Source organism: Macrobrachium nipponense, chromosome 12 (assembly GCF_015104395.2).
Source record: "Macrobrachium nipponense isolate FS-2020 chromosome 12, ASM1510439v2, whole genome shotgun sequence".
In the NCBI taxonomy this organism is placed as follows: domain Eukaryota; kingdom Metazoa; phylum Arthropoda; class Malacostraca; order Decapoda; family Palaemonidae; genus Macrobrachium; species Macrobrachium nipponense.
The window spans coordinates 91810373-91828075 of record NC_087205.1 but is presented as its reverse complement, the minus strand read 5'-3'; the positions used below and the strand labels follow the sequence as shown (position 1 = coordinate 91828075).

Sequence of the window (17703 nt, the reverse complement as noted above, 5' to 3'; positions counted from 1 at the left end):
TTAGTGAGTGTTTAGTGTTTAATTAATGTTTAGGATGAATCGAGTGTTTAGTGAATGTTTACCGAGTGTTTGGGGTATAATGAGTATTTTGTGAATTTAGTGTTTTAAGTGTTTAGTGAGCATTTAGTGTTTAGTGAGTGCCAAGTGAAAATTGGGTTTTCAGAGTGTTTTGTGTTATTGAGTGTGAGTGTATGTTAAGTGAGTGTATATTAAGTGTGTGTTTATGTGTGTGTGTGTATATAGTGAATATATGCAAGTTAAGTGCTTACTGAGTAAGTGCATTGTGAGTGTTAGTGTTTAGTGATTGCACTACATTACTGTTTAGTTGGTGCTTCGCTACTGTATGCAAAGAGAATCCTGTTTTTACACAGGAACCATTTATGCTTGACATTGCTTAGATCCAAGAGCAGATGCTTAGGCCTTGACCACAATGGTTTGAGTGCTTAGGTAATTTTTATCTGTGAAATTGGGTCGAATAATAATAATAATAATAATAATAATAATAATAATAATAATAAAGATTTTAAAAAGTAATAGTAATAAAATATAGTGCTAGGAGCTGGACCGAGACCTTTCAATATGGCCTTCCAAAGTCACTCTCGGCAGGGAGATCGCTACTCCAGTGATTGATGCCCTATGCGTTGCACACAGCTGACATATTTGCACATTCGGTTGACCGATTTTTATGACTGTGTTTGAGACCCATTCTAAATCATATTAGCAATGGTAAATATACCGAACATACGTGAGGATATAATATGATGTTACTGCCTGTCTACTGGATATAATGAACAATTAAAGTAAAAATATTACCAGGGAGAAAATTAGCCGGATAATGGTCGTGAAAGCCAGCATCGATAGAATGTATTGAGACACATTACATAGGCTGCCTGTGGTGCGTGCCGGCGGGAAGTTAAGAGACAAACACCCAACTGGCTTTAGACATCAAACTGCGTAAGTATCATTTTTATTTGAGTTTAAATTTTCTTCCTTGAATATATATGGTACCTAATACTTGGTGATAGCGTACAGATCAATTTGAGTGAGGCAGCCGAAAAAAATAGTATACTATAGATAATTTGACATGATATTATAGGGGGGGGGGGCCAACTTAATTTGGGAGTCAGGAGCTCCAAGTTGTATGAAAAAAATCGTCAGCTTCGGGAGGGCGAATAGAACGGGTGAAAATGTTTTGATGATTATAGTTAGTCTATCCTGAACAATTCATTCACATTTCCGTTTCCAGTAATTATTTGTGTTGTGGTACATCACTCTTTGTAAATGTGCCGGTGTTAAAACGGCTCTTTATGATGGGACTTTGGTCTTATTATCAATCGAACTCCCATATCCGATAAACAATTCATTTCATCCACACGAACCAACAGCAACTAAAGAACAATTCAATTATGGTAAGACACGTTGGGCTACGAACCTCGACATGGCTGCAGTGCCCTAACTATAGGCAAGAAAAGAAAATGGACCAAAGACGTTATTAAAACGAGAATACTTATCTTATATTTCTTTTTTAGAGGAATGAGAGTGCACCATATGACTGGTTTTAATTATGCAAAAAATCGCTCAGAACACATATATACTTGTAGCTGTTGTCACTTGTGACCCCCTCCCCCCATTCAGATAAAATAATACTTTGTGTGAACTCCACACCAAAGGATAGTGCTAATATCAATATATTATATATATATATATATATATATATATATATATATATATGTGTGTGTGTGTTTGTTGTGTGAGTCTCATACATAGTTTTTTATTTTTATAGATGTGATGGAATTATGAAGTGAAATATTTCCATACTTCAATAGGAATTAAAAAATAACTCCGGCAGTCATTCTTATCCTGAAAACATCACAATATTTTCTTTTTGATTTTTTTTGCCTTTTTACATTTTATCAGGCTCACGATTTTCAGATAATTACCATATTTATAAATATTTAATATTGCCTATGATAGATTTTGAATCATTTCAAGGGGTGTCCCATCTCTCCCTTCCAATCGTAGGTTATGTCTGTGAAGGGGTAACCACCTACTAAAATGTCTGGCATTACCCATCCACAGCATTCTAGGAGGTGCATTGCTAGCACAAATTTTACTTGGTATCTCCAATGCTGGATGCAGAGCCTGTCCCCCCCCCTTCCCCATCCCCCCTCCTCCTCCCAACTCATTGGTGGGGGTGTCTGTCAGAGGTAACCACCTACTAAAATGTCTGGCATTACACCTCAATACTCTAGTGGTGCTGTACTACTGTAGTGCAAATTTTACTTGATATCTCCGTTGTTGGGATGCAGATCCTGCCTCCCCCTCCCCACTCGTTGTGGGTGTCTGTCCAAGGGGTAGTCAACACTAAAAATGTCGTCATTACCACCCACAGTATTCTAGGATTTGTAGCGTAAATTTTACTCGGTATCTCCTAGGTTGGATCTAGATCCAATTAACCCTCCCTTTTCAGTGGCGTCTGTCAGGGAGAACCCACCCTCCCAAAATGTCTGTCACTGGTCATCGATAATCCAGTAGAGTCTGCAGTATATTATATATAGTTTCATCTTGGTATCTCATATATTGGATCTAGACCCAAAATCTAACAAGCAATTAGTGATGCTTGTTAAGCAAGCCACCCTATATTTTCGGCAGACGGTCAGTTTCACAGTTTACAAGTTTCTACTCCTAAATCCAGTAGGGTTACAGTCGGTATATCGTTCAATTGGTCCGGGCTGCCGCTCTATAATGCCTTTAGCGTTTTTTTTTTTTTTTTTTTTTTTTTTGTTTTTTTTTTTTTTTTTTTTTTTTTTTTTTTGTGATCAAATTCTATTAGCACTAGTTCACACTGCATCTTTAAATATACTCCTCCGAAACACAATTACTAATAAAATTACTCACACTGTTTGCTTACCTTATTCTAGAGTGACGAATCTCTTTTGAAATGAGCCTACACAAAACGTTAAAAAAACCTTGTATTAATCTTACTTTTATCAAAAAATGGATATTAAAAAGGTTTCTTGAATTATTCCTCTTTACTTTTATTTTTCTGTGGTAATATTATTCTCTTGCATCTTCCCTTCAGTCATTCTGTCCCAGTGTCTGTCTCTCCTTCGAAGGGAGAGAGAGAGTTTGTTTACGAATGTAACAAGGCGTGATCCGACCTCCAGCTTACTCGCGGCGTGTGCTAAAATGTACTGTCAAATAGAGCGCTGTTTCATGAACGAAAATTAAAATAATTATACTACATTTTATTAGAAATAATTGTTCTGTACTGTTTAACAGGCACATTATTTATTTTGTGCATTTTCATTCGAATAAATAAATCATGAATATCCTATCCTAAAATTCCTGTATCTTTAACTCAAAGCGAAACACCCTTTTCAGGCTCTTCCACAGACCACTCCTACCCCCCAACAACAACAACAACAGTAGTTTGTAGGCTTACTCCCCGAGTAAGCAAAAATCTGCTTTCGTGGGACGTTTCAACCGTGCTATATTTAGCATTTTAGGTTAAAATCTTCAGAGGATTTTTGTTGGAGCCTGAAACCTGACTAGTACTATATGTCTTATTTTCCGTTTTATTCTATCGCTCTTCTTTCCAAGTTGAAGTCAGTAGAACTTTATTCTAATTTGCAATATTTCCTTAAACTAATAATAATAATAGGCGTCATATAGTTATCGAAGTGTAATTCTTGGAACTGTCTTAATTACTCTTAAATTTATTCGTGGCATTAGCCTCTAATCGATATTAGACATTTGCAAAAAAAAAAAAAAATTTTAATAATATTAACAGAATTATCATAATGCTGTCTTTGGTACTAGGGCAATAATTCTCTATCGACATGACGGAGCATCTCTAGTACTACTATACCGTTTTGAGTTTCGAATGAATTTCTTATCGCTATTAAGAGTTTGTTTGGGGTGGGGTGGGCGGTGGGGAGAGCGGGCCTGGGCTGCTTGTGGTCAAATGCTTCACGACTCACTACAGCATAATCTTGGAACGAAAACGAAAGGAGAAGAAAAACAAGAAGAGGTAGAAGACAATGGCTTCCTTTGGCTTGCTTGCTTGGCTTCCCGCGGTGTTTAGTATTTCCTGGTTTGTCAAAATTTCTTTGTGGCAACTTTATATCTTGTTACGTACATTGCTTCTACAGGGTGGTCCGAAAGTCTTGTTACCTCTACCTAAAAGTACCAACAATAGAGGCACAAGTATTGCAATAATACAAAATGCATATTATCCTGGATTCAGATTATTCTCTGTAAGAACAATAGAACGAAACAAGAACACTGAAACAGAAGAACAAGAAATATAGTAATAGAGAAGAAGATCTCCCGGATTCAGTTTATTTGCTTTCAGCAATCTGAAATTTAAAAAAATTAAACAATATGAGGACAAAGGCCCCCTGGCCAAAACGATCTTTCATAACTTTGGATGATCGGAATGCTGGGGGGGAGAGTAAAATGGCCTTTGCTGATGTACAGTGGCGCTCAAATCTCATGCGACATGATTCTTTTTGTATCGTCCAGATTCTCAGACTCAACGTGATGTTGCCAAGTAGTGTTATACTTTTTTTCTAATGTCATACATGTCGAAAAGTTTGTGAATTTACAGCTAGCCCCATTTTCCTTATGGTTATATAAATATGATCCCTTTTATCCATTGGTATCATTTGTAATCTGTGTGATTTGAACTTATTTTCTTTATTTACGCTGCTAAGTTCAAAGTGCGGTGTGATAAGGTTAGCTGTGCCATCAATGAAAACACACTTTACATGCTCCTCGGACTGGTCAACATAACTACGTCTGCTGCAGTATGGCAGTAAAACTAATAAGCTCAACAGTCATAACAACATTTTTAACGTAGGAATATGAATTAAAACAAGTTTTCTTTGATTGTTGAAGCTTTCGACTGTGTATAAGCTGCCTGTATGTTGCAAAATGTTTTATAGGCCTAAAAAAAATAATCTAAGCCTTCTGAGATATAATCTGTTATTAATAAATTTATTTGTAGAGATTATCTGTTTTTTGACGAATACAATAGGAATATGAATTACATCCAGTTTTCTTTGAATGTTGAAGTTTTAGGCTACGTTTAAGCTGCCTTTATGCTGTAAAATGATTTATAGGCCTAAAAGAAAAATCTAAGCCTTATGAGATGTTATGTTACTAATGTTTCTATTTATATAGATTACCTGTTCTTTGAAGAATAAAAGATGATGATTTTGATTATATGGAGAAGATGACTATTAATCGAAATATCATAAGTATTAATATCAAGGCGTATGGAACACTTGTTTTTCAACTGTTTTAAAATATTATGTTCTTAAAAGTCCTCCTCGCTTTTGGTGTATAATTTATTCTTTCATAAGGTAACTTGAAGAACAAGAATGCGTTGATAACCTCATTTGCTTTCTGGCCAGAAATTGTTATAGAGAGATGTGACTGTTAATTGTAAACTAAAGAAATCTAACACCTAGGCCTAGGAACAATATCTTGGCTTTGAAAATGAATAATTGCATAGGCGAATATTTGCTAGTATACCATAATTTCTTTTAAATATTTAAGAATTATAACAATTAATTATGTATGAAAATCCAAATATTCCTCTAACACATATAAAGTAAGTGTTTTCAAGATAATTTCATTGTCGCTACTCAGTGTAGACCTACTTATACACCGGGTGGTTGTTATTTCACCGACACTAATGATAGATACGTCACACACGCTCCCCTCACACGTTGACATCGATGGGCGCATTCTGCTTTTGTATATACATATTTACATTGTTTTCAGCACTGACGTGTAAAAACAATCAAATAAGACTATTTCAAATTTTATGTTGGCTTTGGAAGTATTATTAATGTTATGACAATTTTTTTTCGTTTTTTTAGTTATTTGAACTGATGCTTGATGACGACTACATTTTGGTCAAATGTTTCAGCGATGTGTAAACGAAAGTTTTGAAAATGTTTCGAAAGAGTTTTTTCTTAAATTTTCTACACGTGACATTTTCTTACAGTTTTGAAATATATGACAGATTTTACTCTTATGAAACATATTGTGTCCATATTGTATGCAACAATCGCGTTTCCGCATTGAAATAAAAGATAAATATGGAGCATGCTAGGTTGCCAGTTAGTGAATTTTGAACGAAATCCTATGGACTCATGTCGCATAATATTTGAGCATCACTGTACAGTCCTGTTCAAGTGCAGGATTGTCATCAGTTTATCATTTTCATTTCATTTCTCATTTTTCCATCTAGCCATACTTTCATTTCAGCGCTGAATGATCTTATGGGTCCCAGCGCTTGGGCTATGCCCTAAATTCCATAATCCATCCAATATGAGGACAAAAAATCGTGAAAATTAAAATAATATTTAGGGGTAATAAGAATAAACTAAATCCAGGATACGTATTTTGTATTATGGCAATACTTGTACCTCTAGAGTTGGTACTTTTTGGTAAGGGTAACGAGGCTTTTGGACCACCCTGTACATTTCGAATATATTTTAGCCCTTTCGTTCTCTCTAGGATACTATAGAACCCTGCTAATGCAAATCTTATTAATATAAGGATATATAAGTAAATTTTTTGTATCTGAAACCTTAGGCCTAGTACAAACGCTCAGCAGTGGTTTATACTTTTTATTTGAATTTTTGCAAAGGAAAGTAATCCAAGGTAGAATACATCAGAATACATTATTCCAGGGTTTAATGAACCTGTTTATACGTGCACTTGTACTAGTATGTCTGCTTAAAGATGAGCAGAGCTCCCCTGCCTACCACTGAAGAAATTCTTGAATGTGATAGCCACTGAATTAAAGTATTTTTTTTAATTTAACTTTCATCTCGTGTCTGTAATGCATAGCGCAATTATGAGTTTAAATCTGGGATTGTTAATCAGCATGTTCAATCAGCTTGTCAATAAAGGGGGTTGGGGGGGGATCAGTTCTTGTCCTGCACCGAATCCGGTTCTGAAAGATGTTTCAGCCATAATATTAGACCGATGTGCTACGTGGGACTTGGTGATCGCTGGGGAAGTCTCACTTTGTACTAGAACATATCCTTAACAAATTTATAACGTGTGATCAGGACAGTGATTATTTATTTATTTATTCTAGTTTTCTGTAATACAAAACTATTGTTCCGGCTTTGTCTGTCCATCGCAGTTTTTTCTAACCGCCCTCAAATCTTAAAAACTGCCGAGGCTAGAGGGCAACAAATTGGTACGTTGATCATCCACCTTCAATCATCAAACACATATACCAAATTGTAGCCATCTAGCTTTGTAATTTTTAAATTTTTTTTTATTTAAGGTTAAAGTTAGCCACAAAGATAGATAGGAAGATAGAACCATTTTCGGTGGCCTTGATTATGCGATGTGCAGAAAACTGAACGCATTGTTCACTTTTTATAATTTGAAGACACTGTAATATATATATATATATATATATATATATATATATATATATATATTACAGTGCTTAGTTTTGTTAATTAACTATGTTTTTTGTTTTTGAATCCGCCAAAATGTACTTGGAAGTGTCCAGCACCTTGAAGTTTGGCGCAATGCATGTGTCCGATTAGCATCGTAATATTTCAAGTAATTGGTGATTCGAATTAAAACTTATTCAGTAACATCAACTTCTTCATCAAACGTCAAACGTGCGCTATGTCTGTTGAGAAGTATGCTGACATCAAACAAAGACCATGGAAAAATGAGTTCTTAAGTCCAAAAGCAAAAAAGATGGCCGCTGAAGTCAACGACCTAGAATGGGTTTCGGAATTAAACAATTTGATACAGAACGTTTTTATGAATTTTCCGTTGATTTTACAGCAAATTGCGACAATTCCCACCACATAATTTAAGAAACTTGTAATTATCGCATTTTACAAAGATTAGATTCTACCTGAAACTTGGAACTGATAAGAGTTAACGTGCAACTTTATGGGGAGGTAAAACGATCAGCCACTTCATTTGGCGGGAGACCACCGCCGGCCGATTTCTTTAGCAGCAGTTTAACCATTTTCTGGGGCCTTCCATAACGCGATAACTGCTTGAAATCATTGTTATATTGCGTCGGTTGTCCTTTTGCGGCCATATATGCAACTTAACGTCGCTTTCGTCTTAGGATAAACATGAGCTAGGAGCCCAAACACCAATATTTGTCTGAACTGTAGGCCTACCCTGTATAAGTCTCGTCCCTATGTAGTTTACTATGTTTAACGGTATGTGCTTCTTTACCACCCTGTGCCTGGATGGTTTATTTATCATTTAATACAGGATTATACTTCTCTTATAGTTTGTACTACGCCTAGTGTTAGAAAACGATAGACGTTTAAAAAAAAAGTTGGTCAGTTTTGCGAATACCACCTTTATCAACAATGCGACTAGTATAGTTACACGTACGTAGATAGCAATTCATTAATCTAAATTTGATTATATTTATGTCTTTTGGCGTATATGTTGATATCTGTACAGTTTCATTAGTGGTACCATAGAATTTTGAATTAAAAAAAGGTAATAGCTATGGCCATTTTTTTACCTTTTTATTGCCCTGATGGTTTCAATAGCCCTATGTTTTCGTACGCGTAAGTATACATAGTTTTATTTATCACAAGGCTGTGTATTGCACCGTAAGACAACAATAAGATAAATAGGATAATGGGAAATCATGATAAAAATTATGCGAGGAAATGAGGTATATTGAATATATATATATATATATATATATATATATATATATATATATATATATATATATATATATATATATATATATATATATATATATATATATATATATATATATATATCATGGCTGGACTGAACGGTGGCTGTTCCGTTTAAATCACCACCGCAAACGTCACTTGTCAGTAATTTTATCAGGTCTACGTTTTGAGTGGGATCTAGTCTTTAGAAAATGGTGATAATGACATGATTTTATTTTTTATAGTATTCAATTGGATACGTTAGGGTTTACGCTAAAATATATATATATATATATATATGTATAGAATGGTATGTGAAAAACTACACATATACCTCGACGACCATGTTTACGTTTTTGCCTGAGAAAGTTATTTATTTATTTGTTTGAAAGACTTTTTTTTTTGTAAATGTATAAGCTACTCCAGTGTTTAACTTTCCTTCGTGGCGATACCTTTATTTATGCATTTATCACGTTCCAAACTTTCGTGATTCGGTTATACATACATATACACAGACACACACACACACACTCTGCTGAGTAAAGGACGTTCAGTCGAAAGATCTTGCAGAAACTACGTGTTTTTTATTTCTCCTTCGTGGCTTATACCTTATTTATGGATTTATCACGTTCCAAACTTTTCGTGATTCAGTTATACACACACACACACACACACACACACACACACACACACACATATATATATATATATATATATATATATATATATATATATATATATATATAATAATAATAATAATAATAATAAAGGAGCCCATAAAAACGCCAAAATATAGAGAGAAAATACTATATTTCAGAGACTGCTTTCTCTCTTTTTAGGTAGATGAAGAGAGAGACAGCAGTCTGAAATATACTATTTCTCTATTTGGCGTTTTTTATGGGCTCCTTTTTATCAGATGGAATCCTGTTGTAACAACATTTTTACCAATCATACATACATATATATATATATATATATATATATATATATATATATATATATATATATATATAATGTATATGTATGTATGTATGTGCTATGCATAATCATTATCCAAAATTGTTTCTTTGATAGTGGAAACTGTAAGAATTATATTGCTTACAATTAACTAGAATACTTGGGAAGGTATATGGTACTATTATCAATGACACAGTAAGACTGATGACATGAGATATGGTAGACGGAGAACAGTGTAGGTTTGGACAAGCCAGAGGGTATGAATCAAGCGTATGTTATGAGTGTTGCAAGAACGTGCCTGAAATTTAAGGGAAAAAGCTGTATACCTGGCATAATGGACAAAGAAAAAGCTTATCACAAAGTTGATAGACAAAGTCTGGAGCCTTTTGAGGACACGTGGTATAGAATCTGGGTTGCCTAAAAGTATTTGCGATGATTGACCGTGCATGTGATGTCTAGGCCAGTCCCTTACGACGTTCCTGATTGGCTGTTGATGAGCCAATCACAGGGCTGGAAACACTCAGTCTCTCGAGAGAGTTCACATAGGCAGGATGTCTATGTTCCACCTCTCCTGAGGGATACGTCTGTCAAAAGTATCCCTCTGGAAAGGTGGAACATACAGCCTGCCTATGTGAACTCTCTCTCGAGAGAGACTGAAAGTTTCCAGCCCTATGATTGGCTTATCAAAAGCCAATCAGGAGCGATGTAAGGGAAAGGCTTAGACATCAGATGCACGGTTGATGTGAAGCTACTATAGTTTGTTGTAAAAAGGAGGGGTTGTAATTCAGGGAAGAGAAAGATATAGACTATTTTTTGCAATGGATATTCTGCAATAACTATCAATATAAAACATTTATGAGAGTGGCTTCCAATGGTGTTTGTGTCCACAATTTTTTGTATTAACACTTGATGTGTGTGAAACCTTTTCATGTGATTATATCATATCCTCAGGTAGTTTTTAAGACTGGTTTACTTATAGGATGGCTGACAATTTTGACAAGGATCATTTCAGAGGCGGGTGGGGGAAGGAGTTCACTGAAAGTAGACATTGCATAGTATTAGTATTTATTTGAAAACATGCCTAGGAAAAGCGCAGAAGGACGACAGCAGATTCGCAAAACGTAGAGGGGAAAAAAGAGGTCAGTCGGACGGAATATTTTCGGCTATAACGAAGTGGAACCTACGAAGCGGACATGGCCTTTGCTTCTCCTTGTGCCCTTATGCTAGCAATAAGCTCGGCGTGCGCTGCCTTTGCCTGAGCTACGGCGGGGAGATCCTGCACTGCCAGCAGTTCGTCGATGGGCAGGTCTGACGCCGCTACCCTGAATCCTTTCATTGGTTCCGCCACGTACTTCCTGACGTGGATCTCTCCCTCGGGATTGAGGTAAGCGAAGCTACCGGAGACGACACCCGCCATGTTCTTGACTTCCGTGCGGGTGTGTGAGCCGCCCCAGTGGGAGAAACTGTACTGTCCGGCTTCGTCTTGGCTGCGGTACTGCCCGCCGACGAAAGGCACCTCAACTGTTGGCATTGGAGGGTCGGGAGCCTGCAGGGCGTCGGGGACGATGGCGATCATCATGGGGGAAGAAGCGACGACCATCTCGGAAACCGGGAGTGAGTCTGCGACCACGGGTAGTACTACCTGGGGAGTGATGCTGGCGAGGGTTTCCAGAACAGGTTCTGGTGCGTCAACTCTGATCGCTAAGGAGAGGGAGTCGTATTCTTCGAGTGGCACTGACGACGAGACTGACAGTACAATGCCCTGATCGACAGGTATGTCAGCGCTTTCCTCGAAGAATTCTTGGGGGGACTCCCATCCCTCAGCTGGGACAGCTGCTTGAATAGAGTCGACAGAAGCTCTGATGGAGGGTACGTCCCCTACGAGTTCAGCGTCTGGCTTGACGGGAGTAGTGGCAGTTTGCGGTGCAGGAGGTGCATCAATGATGGTAGAATCAGACGAGCTAGAAAAGATGGAAGGATTGTCCGTTTTCAGTGGGATTTCGCTTACAGCAGGCTCTTCTGCTTTGACGCTGCTCTTCTCAGAAGCTAGCACGGCATTTGTTCTGAGAGCTGTCTCATCTCCTGATGGAAAAGCAGGTTCTTTCTGAGGAAAAGCAGGCTCATTTTTAGAGTGGGCGGGTTCGTTTACGGTTTCGTCGAGAGGGAAGACGCGTTCGTTCGTAGCGACGGGCTTTGGGGAGATTTTGGAAGGCTCGATTTTCACCTGAGAGACTGACGGGTCTGAGTAGGGGAAGTTTCCCACTTCTTTGAGGTTGATTCCAGGCTTGGGGATCTTGGTCAGTGCTGGAGTCTCCGGTGGTGTCGGGAGACCCATCACCTGCACTACAGCGAGTGCCAAAACCTGTAGGAAAAGGAAAACAAATAAGCAACAACAAAGCAGCGTTGTTTCATCCTTATATTGTCTTAAGAATATACAGTACAGGGTGGCCAAAAAGTTCCAGTACCATGACCAACTATAAATACTTGTAATGGTACTGGGACTTTATGAACAAACCAGTATTAGATCTTATTTGATGGGTTAGTTAGTAGATAAACTTTTTATATGATCACCGAGACAACATTCCTAAAGGGGTACACAGACAGTCAAAACACAGAAGAGTTAGCTACACCCACTCAAACCTACCAGTTTTCAAAAGTATATTTACCTGTGAAGTAAGTGTATCCCATTTGAGTAGCCTAGACACACAAAACATTGACAGAATTAGAGTTAAATTCCAGTATCATTAAATTGTATAAAAAGGGATGGTTAAGGACTATGTAGATACATAGATTAAACAGCATCAATAAATTACTACAACAAACACCAGTAATAATAATGACTCCTGAACCGGAAGAAGAAGAAGAAATAACTTGAGATATTCCTCCATTGTTGGGGGCACTCGACAAACAGCCACACCGGCGCACTAAGAAACAAAAAAAAAAAAAAAAAAAAAAAAAATATATATATATATATATATATATATATATATATATATATATATATATATATATATATATATATATATATATCTATATATACAGGCTTATTTGCCATAAATATTACAACCTGTGATTATATTCCACCATTGATGGATAGAAGAAGAATTGAAGTAGTATTTCTCCTATTAACACCTGTATCCAGTGGCGGTTACACTTAAATGTTAGCGGATTCTGTGAATCTTTTTTTTTTATTTTATTTTTTTTTTCGAGACGTGCTCATCACCACAAACTTGTTTCTGGTGAGTAAGTTCGCGCGTAGGCCGAATTTAGCCCCAAAAGGAAACAGGGCCATCTGATTATGATCCCAGAAGAAGGAAAATAAGATTATTATTATTATTATTATATTATTATTATTATTATTATTATTATTATTATTATTATTAGTTATTATTCAGAGGATGGTCCCTATTCATGTAGAATTAGGGAAGAAGAATCTGACACAAAATTTAATGCGTCTAGCAAATGAGCGATTAGCAGCGGTTCCCAAATAGGGGTAAATTACCCCACTGGGGGTAATTTCGCATTTGAAAACTGGCAGAATAGCTGCATTTCCTTAGTCAGGAGAGTTTTGGGAAGATACAGATTCTATACTTGAGTGATATGGAGAGTAAAATGAGTGCGCATTTATTTAAATAGCCTGCGTGTGAGGATGGAAGAATATTTTCCTGAAATGAACCCACTCAACTACGCTTGGATTCAGAATCCATTCGCATGTAACACTGAACATCTATCTGCCAGATGAACCAAATGGAGTCGCAGAGGAGATACTTGAAATAAAAGCAAGCAACCTCATACAAATGGAATTTAACTCCATGAAATGATCTTCATTTTGGATGAGCCGTAACAAAGACTTCTCTCTGGCAAGTATAGAAGCAGTTAAAATGCTTTACCATTTGGTTCAACTTAATGTGTGAGGCGCCGGCTTTCAGCGCTTTTGACCATCCGAGCAAAGAGAGAAATAGATTGAGCCCAGAAAGTGACATCAGATGTTCCTTTACAAAACTGCCTCCTCGCATTACTGAAATCATCTCAAACCGAAGGTGTCATTTTTCACACTACTGAAGATTTTTTTTTTTAAGTACATATATATATTTTTTTCCACTTATTTTCAACTGAAGGTGTGATTATTTTTTACATGAAATTATTTAATTTATTTCCAGCAGAAGTATTTATTGATTTATTTGTCATTTTTCACCCTGATGAACATCATTTCAATTATATATTCTCTCCATTTATTTTCAACCTTATTATATATGTTGCATTTTTAATTTTTTTTTATTTTCAACAGAAGTAATAGTACTTCTTGATATATTTGTTTCAATAATTGAATATAAAGCAAGGTTCAACCAACTAAAAGAGTTTGTTTTACATTAACCATGTACAAAATAATAGATATGGTGTGGGGGTAACGAGCTTGCTGCTAGCCAGGATTTTGGAAAAAGTGGGGTAATGACCAAAAGTAATTGGGAACCGCTGGCTTAGACGTATAAGTAGATTCCCACGTAACGGAGGTTAAACAGGAAAAGAATCTTTTTAAAATCAATGGCGAATTTTAAAATAGGTAGAAATATGATTAATAATGGAAGGATAATGCACTTTTCTTGAAGTTAGATCCTCTGAATTGCAGACGCGCGCTATCAGCATTCGTGTGTTTTCCATTTTCACGAGAATATTCATCATCACATTCACGTTATTCACCTTGATCATGCTTGCTTACGACACTATATCACTTTTTGATAACGCACTTGTATGTACTTATATACACTTAATATTTAAGAGTGGGGATGCACGACTGAAAGCACAATTCGCACCTGATTTCTAGAATATTCCATCCAGGAAGCTTCATGAGAATATGGCTGACGGAAACATAACACAATTGGAATCAGAGCATTTGAAGTTTCGATTGAAAATGTCGGCTCTTTGACCCTCGAGGGTTTTAACAAGATATGTATACATCTTTGCGGCGTGTTTAGTACTTTTAGTAGTACAAGCCTGTCGGGGATTACCGTAAAAACATAAACAAAAGACTTAATAATATAAAGATAATGACCCCCAAGATATATTAGTCCTAGAAAACGACTTCCGAAAACCCTTGTAGTGTCACCATAAGGGAAAGAGGCAATACGTCTCGTATTCGTTATAAATCAAGCCTAAGTTCATCAATGACGACTATCGTTGTTTCCTCTGGAGAAACAACGCCAGATTTAAAACCATGACGTTAAAAAGCTTCAAGAGGAAACCAAAAGGAACACTTACTATCGCCGAGAGTCTCATAATATATCCTCGCTGCAGCTCAGCCGTCCCTTTCGTCGGTGGAAGAAGAAGATGCTCCTGGTGAAGGAAGATGCTCTCTCTCCCCTTTTATATATAGACTCTACGGCCCCTTTCCCTCCCTTGGCAGGCGTCCCCCATCTGACTCCACCCACCTGACGCCCATCCACGTGATGATGCATCCCTCCATAGTGACCTTGGAGGCTTTCGACTCGTCCATCTCTTTTGCACCAGTTTCCTCCTCGGCGCTGCATTGCGACCGTTACTTCTGTAACAAACGGAATAGGCCTAGTTGTCCTGACCTCACTTCGTTATGTTTCTTTGGTCTTTTATGCTCTATTTCTCTTTCCTAGTTTATTCTTTACTTGTTCTTTACTTAAAAGGTTCTTCGAACTCGTCTGATATCCCCTAAAGGGTCAATTAGGCGTATAGGCCTAGCATTCTTCTTTGCCATTAGAGTTGCAACGTAGCTTGCAATACGAATAACGGTGAATGGATCCACAATGGCGTAGGTGTGAATATATATTAAAAGATCTACACACAAAAATGAGACTTTCGAGAACCTGCTCGCTCGATTCTCCATCTCAAGTGAGAAGACTAGCAGGTTCTCGAAGTTTTCGTTTTGTATATATATATATGTTATATATATATATACTATATATGTATATATATATATATATTATAATATATATATATATTATATATATATATTTACACTTACATCATTGTGGATTTCTTCACCATTTTAGTAACTCGTGCGATTTTATTTTTTTTATGAATGAACATAATATTGATAACCATAACCTTAACCTCATTCACGGTTTAACAAACAGGAAAAACTCGAGGAAAAATATTTGAGCTTTATTCACGAGAAAAAATAGTTCAATACTTAAACAGAATGCCCAGAAGGAACCTGTCATCTTTTTAGGATATTGGGTTACTATGTAAGATAATCATAGGGAGTGATGGGACAAGGACAAGGTCTTCCCGTCCCCTTTTGCCCCAATTGCAGTGGGCTGGACTTTACGTAACGCTCTGAATGTAGACAGGGTCACTTATATAAGGGCTAAAGCAGTAAAACGACATGATTAGACACTACCACTTCACGAATAGGCCTAGTTTTATTGACATATCCATTCATTGATTTATGAATGTTTGGTCTAATTGCTTGTTATGATACACTTAACATCATCGGTTTCTGAAATTGTCAGTTTTTCCTCCAATAAAGGAGTATCATTGCACTACTGAGTCTGATTTATCTTGATTGATTTATGAATGTTTGGTCTAATTACTTGTTATGATACACTTAACATAATCGGTTTTTGAAATTGTCAGTTTTTTTCTTCCAATAAAAGACTATCATTGCATTACTGAGTCAGCCGTAGGCCTAGTTGTATATTGATTTCTCTATTGATTGATTTATGGATGTTTGGTCTAATTGCTTGTTATGATACACTTAACATCATCGGTTTCTGAAATTGTCAGTTTTCCTCCAATAAAAGAGTATCATTGCATTATCGAGTCAGCCGATTTGAGCTGACGTTCTCTGTTTATCAGTTCAAAAACAGTGTTCGAATGGTTCTTCATTTTAGTAGGCCTATGTCTTGAGTTTCTCGTGTACTAAGTAATAGGACGACCTTCATTCAGTGGTCTACAAGATTGGGTTAATGTAGACCATAACTGAGTAGGAGAAATCAGTCCTTTTTTGTCCTTTCAGTAGGCCTCTGTCTTGAGTTTCTCGTGTACTACGTATCTGGAATACCTTTCATTCAGTGGTCTATAAGATTGGGTTAATGTAGACCATAATTGGATAGGAGAAATCAGTTATTTTTGTCCTTTTAGTAGGCCTATGTCTGAGTTCCTCGTATAGTAAGCATCAGGAATATCTTTCATTCAGTGATCTACAAGATTGGGTTAATGTAGAGTATTGTAGACCATAATTGAGTAGAGAAGTCCGTCATTTTTTTCCCTTTTCTTGGATAATTAGAGTAGTAATACGATTTCCATGCATAAGTGATCATTCAGAGGAAAGATAATGGATTTTTCAGCTTAGTAGAGTAGTTAGAAATGCCATGGCCTAGTGTGTGATGTGGAAGAACCGTAGATTAGGTCAGAACGCGTCCCATACTTCATATTCATGGGATTTTTTTCCTCTTACAAATGTGGCGTAATTGTATGACTGAGAAGCTATAAAAAATGACTTATTCTGAAGCCTTCCGTGTGAGAGAATTGTCACATAAGTACCAGAGGACTGTATGATATTACAGAGTAAAGATAATTGGCAGTTACGTGTAATATAATAATACTAAAAAAATATTTTTTGGAAGAACTTACTGGATAATCTTCTAGACTCAGAGAGAGAGAGAGAGAGAGAGAGAGAGAGAACTTTAATCTTTGGAGTCCAGTATTGTAGACTCTCTTGAGGGATCATACGTTGAATACCATGCAATTGGCGCATAGTAACATACGTTAAAGATAACCATATGACCATGTTTCACAGACAGGTGTCATATAGATTATAGAGGATGGAATGTGGAGAAGAGAAAGGTATAGTGAGGGATTGTCTCGCTGTTCAGAAATGTCACGGTTATGGCGTCACAACTTGATGTACGTCACAGCAACCTTTCTATAACCCTGTTCGTGAGATAATCATTAACTGTCATTATGACAACGAATGATTTCATGGCATTTTCGATTGCAACATTCTAGTCAAGGATTGCTCGTTAGTTACAGACTGCGAGCATTATCTATTTAGATCTCC

At 36.7% G+C, this 17703-nt stretch overlaps 1 protein-coding gene and 1 long non-coding RNA gene across 5 annotated transcripts in view; one reads left to right on the top strand and one right to left on the bottom strand.

Annotated features, from left to right (window-relative positions):
• The window catches only part of LOC135224660 (uncharacterized), a 49533-nt gene that overhangs the window by 9782 nt on the left and 22048 nt on the right, over positions 1-17703 (top strand). The gene's annotated exons all lie outside the window — the stretch shown is intronic.
• LOC135224658 (uncharacterized) lies at positions 10720-15083 on the bottom strand. Its single transcript, XM_064263877.1, has 2 exons — positions 14928-15083; positions 10720-12033 (listed from the first exon to the last, which is right to left on the bottom strand). The coding sequence occupies exons 1-2, from the start codon at positions 14943-14945 to the stop codon at positions 10852-10854; spliced, it is 1200 nt and encodes a 399-aa protein (XP_064119947.1). The 5' UTR covers positions 14946-15083; the 3' UTR covers positions 10720-10851.